The sequence below is a fragment of the Myotis brandtii genome, unplaced genomic scaffold (genome assembly GCF_000412655.1).
Source record: "Myotis brandtii unplaced genomic scaffold, ASM41265v1 scaffold555, whole genome shotgun sequence".
Classification (NCBI taxonomy): domain Eukaryota; kingdom Metazoa; phylum Chordata; class Mammalia; order Chiroptera; family Vespertilionidae; genus Myotis; species Myotis brandtii.
The window spans coordinates 1,637,518-1,646,241 of record NW_005370065.1 but is presented as its reverse complement, the minus strand read 5'-3'; the positions used below and the strand labels follow the sequence as shown (position 1 = coordinate 1,646,241).

The 8,724-nt window shown below is 45.8% G+C and overlaps 1 protein-coding gene across 1 annotated transcript in view; it reads left to right on the top strand.

Annotated features, from left to right (window-relative positions):
• Positions 1 to 8,724, top strand: part of LOC102258474 (CUB and sushi domain-containing protein 2-like) — a 223,335-nt gene that overhangs the window by 38,349 nt on the left and 176,262 nt on the right. Inside the window, exons 4-7 of the mRNA XM_014549497.1 lie at positions 4,755 to 4,893; positions 5,865 to 6,052; positions 6,813 to 7,001; positions 7,189 to 7,305. Of these exons, the coding sequence (XP_014404983.1) occupies positions 4,755 to 4,893; positions 5,865 to 6,052; positions 6,813 to 7,001; positions 7,189 to 7,305 (633 nt within the window). The remainder of the gene's footprint in view (positions 1 to 4,754; positions 4,894 to 5,864; positions 6,053 to 6,812; positions 7,002 to 7,188; positions 7,306 to 8,724) is intronic.

The window sequence follows — 8,724 nt, the reverse complement described above, 5'->3', positions numbered from 1 at the left end:
GCTGAGCTGGCGCCCAGGGGGAGGTTTCAGCCTCAATCTCTAACCATCCCCATTTTCTAAGAGTTCTCTGTCTTTCCTGGCTGCAGACTGTCTCTCAGCTGAATCTCCTCTGCTTGTTTGGGCTGTATTGTACCCGTTTCAGCTGCTCGCCCTTATCTGGTCCGGGACAAAGCACCAACACGTCCGTCTAAGCCTCCGCCATTTTCCCCATTTCTTCCTCTTTTATAAGCTGGGATACTTCCAGAAAACTTGCCCGCATCAACTGTGTGGTTACTCTGAGATATAACTCCTAAAGGAAAGGCAGGAGAAATACTTAATTATTTTCCTTTATTTACTTATTTTCATATTAATGAGTTGATTCCCTAATACCTTCAAAAGCTGAACATTTTTAAATATTATTAAAGTCTAATGGATTTAAATGTATTTTATATACTTAAATCATTGCTTTTATTACTTGAATCAACTCTCAAATTGTCCCATTGGCCAGTGGGAACCTTTTGAAATTTAGCCCGACCTCATCTTGACATTTTCTGTCCCTGACCTAGACCAACTGTTTCTCCAAGGAGCCCTAGTTGTTGTTTTTTAAGTGGAAAATTATATTTAGAATCTGGGCTCTAGCTTCTATTCCTAGCCTCTCTACACTGTGCACTCCTTCTTACTATTGAGTAAGTCCTTGTTTCTAAGTCTTTTCAATGAACAGAGCTAAGAAATCATTTTTAAGGATAAAATGCATCGTGGGTTCACTTCATTTCCAATGTACAAACACGTTTTCCTTTTTACTTAACTTCGTCGTGTCATATCTGTACCTCCTTTCTCTCTTGCTGAAAACCCCAGTTCCCTACACCACCAGCACAATTTCCCACCCACCATGCATACCCAGGAGTCTCAGAACTGTGAGGCCAGTACTACCTACAGCAGTGTCAGTACTGGAAATAGTTTACATTGGTTTTCTTTCAGTTTTTCTCCCCATATCCTACTAGGGTTGGGCTATCAAAATTACAGTGTTCTTAATTTTTTCACTCCTTTCTTCATGTGTGATAATGCTACTAACTGATACAGGATTGTATTCATTTATTTCCTCTGTTTTTTTTTTAGTTTTGAGACATGACTTATCAAATGTCATTATTTCTTTTTAATTGTGCAAAATATTTACAAAGTTCCAAAGTTAAACCTAAGAGAAGGTATATACTTGAGAGAGTCTAGCTTATATCCCTGGCCTCTGTACCCTGTTCACTCCCTTTTTCATAGGTAATGTTGAGATTTTAGGTTACTCTAATATTGATTGTTAATATGAGTAAATAAGTGTGTGTCTCCCACCCTTAGATATGGAATCATACTATACCCTTATTATTTACGTATCTACCTTACTTTTATACTTAATAATACTAGTATATTCTAGGGATCCCTCCTCGACATTATATAGACTATTCCTCATTCTTATGTTATAGCTTCATAGATAGTCCATTTTGTTGATTACCCCAATTCATTCACTCAGTTCCCCATTGCTCAACATTTGGGCTATTTTCAGTTTTTCGCTATTATATATAGTGCTGCCTTGTACGGCGATAGATAGATAGATAGATAGATAGATAGATAGATAGATAGATAGATATCTCTATCTATCTATATTTGTCATTTCATATTTTCCTGATATATCTTAGGGATAGAGTTCAGATAGATAGATAGATAGATAGATAGATATAGATATCTCTATATATCTATATTTGTCATTTCATATTTTGCTGATATATCTTAGGGATAGAGTTATGCAAATAGAATTTGTGGATCATAGAGTAAGTGCATTTGAATTTTGTTGGATATTACCAAATTTCCCTTCATAAATTTCCACCAGCAAGATCCTAGGATACCTGCCTTCCCTCAGCTCACATGTCATCAGACTTTGGGGTTTTGCTCACCTGATGAGAAATAATTTCTCATTGTAGTTTTAATGTGTATTTTCTTAGTGAGAGTGAGATTGAGCCTCTTTTCAAATGTTAAAGAGACATGCGTTTAGGAATCCTGCCCACCTCCCTGCCTGGCAACTGCCACCCTGGAATATGAAGATGAGCTAGAGAGAGTGACGGTGTGAATGAATAGAAGGGTCATTGGGCCATCACATGAGCAGGAGAAGAGATGAACCCAGCCAAGGTAATAAAATAACGCAGCAGAGAAAGAAGACAGAATACTAGCAAGCAAAGGCGGGATTTGGGTTTCCTTCGCTGGAGATTTAGGGAGGGTTTCCTTGATAAATAGGCACTAAATGGAGAGTAGTTGAGGCAGGCGAGTGACTGTGTGATCTGTGGCTTCCTGGGAAGTGAGTGAGGAGATCACAATACAGCAACCAAAGAGGCTGGGCCTGCATTGAGTTGGAGCCAAGAGAGAGTCCCTATATCTGCTGAGGTTCAGTCCCTGCAGGGGGACCCAGGGACAGAGCGCTGAGCATGCCTCTCCCCACCGGCTAGGTCTCACGTGTCCATTGGAGAAATAGAGGAAAGCTTTAGTAGTTTCAGAGAGATGGATGGACAGGATTTGAAAACGACGCTTATCCAGGAGGTGGTAATACCCATTTGCAATTTACTCTGCGTTTGATCTAGGTGCTATGCAATTACCTGTTTTCTCCAAGCCTCGGCTTACTAAAAACGGGTAATAATCCCTGCCTATAAAATGAGGATAATAACAGTGTCTGCCTTTTAGTGTTACAGTTGTCACAAGGATAATCCATAAGCCTGGCACTTGTAAGCTCTCAGTAGCCATGAGCTCATTACTGTCGGCCGTGGTTGTAGCACTGTTATATGCTGCAGGGGAATTTGGAGATGAGTCTTGAGGTTAAATCTCAGCTGTGTCGGCCGTGGTTGTAGCACTGTTATATGCTGCAGGGAATTTCTCCAAATTTGAGTCTTGAGGTTAAATCTCAGCTATAACTTCATTAGCTCTCGATCTAATCTCTTAGCCTATTTAGCCTTGGTTTTCTCCTCTGTGAAATGGGGATAATAAAGAAGTCAATGTCATGTCTCAGTATGAGTTGTCTCCTGTTATCATCACCATTATATTGTTTATTTTTTTGTTAATTAAATTTCCCATTATAACTTTCTATTAAGAATGCTTAGCAGTTAATTTAGGTATTGCCAAGAAGTTTATAGAATTAAGAGAGGAAAGGTGTGCTGCATTTGGCTGTATCTTATGAAACTGATTGCCTGGAGGAATCCACAAAAACTTGCAGAGATAGAAGTGCTCTGTAGCTGTGTTCCCTTCCCGGTCTTGTTCAGGGCATCTGGCACCTGGTAGCCCCATAGCAAGGAAATGCCAAGGAAGCAGGGCTCCTTTAACACTGGGAGGCTGCTCAGCTTGAGATCTCTGGGTTTATGCCGTTTTCCAGGTCTGAGTGCAGGGGCTAACTTGCTAACCAGGACTAGTGACCTAGCCTCCGTTAGCGTCACCACTCTTAGCTGTAAGATGGAGAATGCTAACCAGGACTAGTGACCTAGCCTCCGTTAGCGTCAGCACGGAGAAAATAATAGAAGCCCCTCACAGGGTCTGTGTCTTGTGAAGACTGAACATGATTATTGATGTGAAGCTAAATGCCCAGCACGAGTGGGCTCTCAGTCCATGGCAGTGGTGGTGACAGGAGCAGCGGCCCTGGGGGTGGGGAGGGAGGTGTATTAGTCAGGATTAGACGGTGTTAACAAGCAGCCCCCAGACCTCAGTGGCTTAAACACAGGAGTTTGTATCTCTCTGAGACTGCATGTAGAACCTGATGACACGGTCATCAGCGGCTCTGCTCCTCAGAGTCACTTACAGGCCTTGACAGGACGTCCACTCTTGTTCCACAATCACCGAGGCAGGAAACGTCACAGATCATGCCCTGGCTCTTCAAGTTTCCACATGGACAGGACACAGGTCACTTCCATAGTCACATGGCCTAGCATCACTTCGATAGCAAAATACGACCATGCGCCCTGCAGGAGGAGGACTGAAAGAGCTCTCATGACCACCATGGGGGCCCAGGGTCTGGTTGCAGGAAAAGGCAAGAATGATGGCAAAGGTGTGGGTGAGAATGGGAAGCAGAGGAGTGGGAAGAAAGGGCAGAAAGACCAAGGGACAGTGATTACAAGCTTGGGAAGATCAGAGGTATGCCTAGACCATCGACATGGACGGCATTCATTTATCCTTCCATCCATTCATTGATTGATCAAAAAGATACTCGCTGAATTTTAGCAGAGAGGGACAACTATGCCAAGCTCTGGGCTAAATGCTGGGGATCCTGAGTCGTGTAAGGTAATGACAGGGTCCCTGCCCTCACGGAGCTCACAGTGGAGTAGGTCCTGCTGGTGCTCCAAGCAGCGGGCTCTGCCCACTCTCTTCAGCGCCAGAGCGCCAGGTACTGGGTGTGGGGGTGGCCGGGAGGGCAAGCGGGTCTCAGCCTCTGCCACAGGCCTGGCAGCCAAGTGAGGAACAAAGCAAAGACCAGTGTGACCCAAGTGCTAGCTGTACTCAGCCCTTCTAGAATGGCAAGGACTTTGTTTGAAGGGTCCTTTTCATTCCTCCCCTCTGGTCTATAATAAAACTCCAAATGATGCAAATGTACATATCCATACGGGTCCCGGTAAACGAAACTCACAGTTTATATAGTTTACATAGTTTTTCATAGACACAAAAACAATGCTTGTATGCGGATACATTTTATAGAGAGGGCTTTTGTTTCTTTGTTCATTTGTCCCCCCAAGAAAGCTGCTTCTCTCCCTTCTGTCCCTCAGCTCCCTGCGGTGGTCATCTGACTGCGCCGAGTGGCACCATCCTGTCCCCAGGCTGGCCTGGCTTCTACAAGGATGCCCTGAGCTGCGCCTGGGTGATCGAAGCCCAGCCTGGCTACCCCATCAAAATCACCTTCGACAGGTGCTTGCAACCAGAGCCTCAGGGGAGGGGTGAGAGGTGATCTCCATCAAGTGGCGTGGGAGGGCACCTGGGGTGAGTGGGGACCAGCCCTGATGCTGCACTGTCAGCAAGTCAGAGAACACGAACAGGCTGCCCTGGGTGGGGTACACAGTGCTGGCTTTGCCCTTGGCCTTGGCCCCATCTCAGGAGTGGGGTTTGTGCTGTTTAAGGAACCATGTCTTGAGGGGTGAGGAGAAGGCTGGGGGTGTCAGAGGAGGGAGAGTGGGCAGATAGACGCTATGAGATGTGGAAGGAGGCATTAGCATCTACGGAGCATAACCCTGAAATTTCTAGGGTGGAAAGGTGGCCTTCCTGACCTCTGACCCTAATCTTGCCCTGTCCCCACTTCCAGCTCCCACCAGGTTATGTCCCTTAAGTGGAGAGAGAAGCCACCCTAATATGCACACAAACTTTAGACAAAGCATTCCTGGTCTAGAAGAGCAGTCTGAAAACTTTTCTGTGAAGGACCAGATGTAAATATTTTAGGTTTTGTGGGCCCTTGTGGTTATCTATCACATACACTTTGCTTTTTAAAAAATATACCCCTTTATAAAGGTAAAAAGCATTCTTTGCTCTCAGACCATATAGAAACAGCCTACAGAGAAGGTTTGGCCCTGGCCTGTATCGGCTGACCTGGCCTGGAACATTCTAACCCCCCTGAGGCTAGTCCTTGTGCCTCTAGGCCTCAGGATGGGAGACAGCCCAGGCCACAGAGAGGAGTGAGAGAGCTGTGTCCACTGTGGGAGGAGGAGGACTTAAATATGGTAGAGAAGGCCTCCACATCACTGGTGAATGTGTGCAAATCATATTAAAATATACCAGCCTGCCAAAATCTGATTGTTCTAAAGCCCTGGGTCAGACAGGGCCTTTTGTCATCTGCACATTAATAAGCCTCGGGTTTCTCACGAAGTCCTCATCTCCGTCTGCGGCAGATTTAAAACCGAGGTGAATTATGATACTCTGGAAGTGCGAGATGGACGAACATACTCCGCGCCCTTGATCGGGGTTTACCATGGGACCCAGGTCCCCCAGTTCCTCATCAGCACCAGCAACTACCTCTACCTCCTCTTCTCCACCGATAAGAGTCACTCGGACATCGGCTTCCAGCTCCGCTATGAGAGTGAGTCTCGGGGGGCAGATGGCAGGGTCGGCCCGGGTGGGTGAAAGGCCCGGGACCAGTAGTCTTTCCACTGGGCTCCATCCCAGGGCATTCTTAAGGCTGTGCTCCTCAGGAGACCCTCCCTTGCTCTCAGCATCTCTCAGAGCTCAGCCTTTAGAGAGAATGAACGTTTCTCTCTAAAGAGCCTTTAGAAAGAGTTGAACCCTCAGAAGCAATGAAAGCTGACGGCCTGCACACCGTTCCTTGTGGGCACACAGCAAGGCCTCTTTCGTGTGCAGACAATTGGGGGGGCACCATGTTAGGGACCGAGTGTTTGCAGACCGTGAGGTTAAAGTGAGCTGGCATCTCCCACTCACTCACCTTTCCTCACCACTTTCTACATTCATTGCTGGTGCCTCGATTTAGAGAGACTGATGTCATTCAGTTCTACAGGCCACTGTAGGAAGTATGACCGAGAGCCATTAGGACAGGGTCATTTTCTTACTCGAGTTTATATCTATGTTGCAAAGCCTTAGCAGATACTCAACCTATGCTTATTGAATGAATGAATGAATGAATGATCCAGCCAACTTATTTGCTCTGATCAGTCGTCAGATATTCTCTTGGCAGATATTGACAGCACATTTGATGAGTGGGTGAATGGTAACTTAAGCCTGCTGTGAAGCGGGGTCTCTCCTCCCTCCCTCCCTGTCTGAGTCAGCTGGGGTCCCTCTGTGGGGACGGTGAGCTGTCTTTTCCAGCTGTGGGCTCTCTTTTCCAGCTATAACCCTGCAGTCAGACCACTGTCTGGATCCAGGGATCCCCGTAAATGGGCAGCGTCACGGAAATGACTTCTATGTGGGCGCTCTGGTGACTTTCAGCTGCGACTCGGGCTACACATTAAGTGATGGGGAGCCCCTGGAGTGTGAGCCCAACTTCCAGTGGAGCCGGGCCCTGCCCAGCTGTGAAGGTGAGACACATTATCGGGCACTAACGTAGCGGATTCCTTTCCTGCCACGAAAAACCAGGGGGCACTGACTCTCCCACCATCAGTGAGGGTTGTGGGTTTGAAAGGAGATGGGGGGGCAGATTCCCAGAGGATTGGGGGGAGCTCCTTTAGCCAGTCCAGTCTTTCACTGCCCTCTTCACTCCTGTAGCCCTCTGCGGTGGCTTCATTCAAGGCTCCAGCGGGACCATCTTGTCACCAGGGTTCCCCGACTTCTACCCCAACAACTTGAACTGCACGTGGATGATCGAAACATCGCATGGCAAGGGTGAGTGTTTTAGGGCCATTGCAGTATTGGGATATGACACGGTCAGGACCCCACATTCCCTGGGTCAGAGTGACCATAATAAGGATCTCCCTACATAGTGACCTCTGGGCTTAGTCTGAGTTTTTCTCACCAATAAGAAAGATCCCAGAACCTTTCTCTTTGATCACAGAACTCACAAATAGAATGTATTAAAATAAGTGTTTTTAAGATCAAAATCCCCATGAGGGAAGAAAGAGATCTTAGTGATTCCAAAATCTCAAATCCTTAATGGGGTAATCTGCTCTGAATTACTGCCCATGAGACAGTGACACCACTTCTGTCTAAAACGTCTAAACATGTCCAGTGGTGGGGAATTGGCCAACTCATCCAGTCAATAGGTACCTATTTTTTGATAGATCTGACCCCTCTTAATAGCCTGTTAGGTGCCGCTGAAACTTCCTTCCATGTTCTGTGTCCTCGGGGAAATAGGATGCGCCTGCTCCCTCTTCCTCATGTCCGTCCTTCCGATACTGGAATAGCCGTCCTCTTCACCCGTCACTCAGCTGTCCTCACCAGGCTGGACCGTCGCCTCGCCTTCCCTAAGAGAAATGGTCTTTGGGTGTCCAAGAACAAAGGAGGGATGCTAGTTGCAAAATAAACATTAATTAGTATACTCTTTCATTCAACAAATATTGATTGAATGGCACCTGTGTGGCAGATACCAGGTCTGGGAATAAACAATGGCCAGACAAATATGGCTTTGACCCTCAAAAGCCTGTTCTTTTTTTTCTTCAAATATATATATTTTTATTGATTTTAGAGAGGAAGGGAGAGGAAGAAAGGGATACAAACATCAATGATGAGAGCATCATTGACAGCTGCCTCCTGCATGCCCCCTCCTGGGATTGAGCCCACAACCCAGGAATGTACTCTGACCAGAAATTGAACCGGTGACCTCCTGGTTCTTGGGCCGATGCTCAACCACTGAGCCACATTGGCCAGGCAGAAGCCTATTCTGAAATTCATCTAGAGTCTTGGTTCTTAGCCCCTCTGCACTTTGGCAAACACCTAATGCATAGCTCACACCCTGGAGACTGTGATTTTTTATGCTGGAGGTGGAAACCAGCCATCTATGTTTTTAGAACACTTCACCGTTAATTCTGACACATGCCCTTAAATAAGAACCTCTGATCTACAAGAATGAACATGTAGAAAAGCCAAAAAAAAATTTTTAAGATATTACAATGTTGTTATGGGCTAAAATAATTTTACAATTTAGTGTGAGTATATGAGTGAACACATGAATCATGGGGGAGAATAAAGGTCCAGAAAAAGGGATGTGTGTGTGTGTATGTGTGTATGAGAGAGACTGTCTTTAATATGTGATTAAAGTGTCATTTCTAATCTACTGAAGAGAGAATGGATTATTTACTAAAGGTT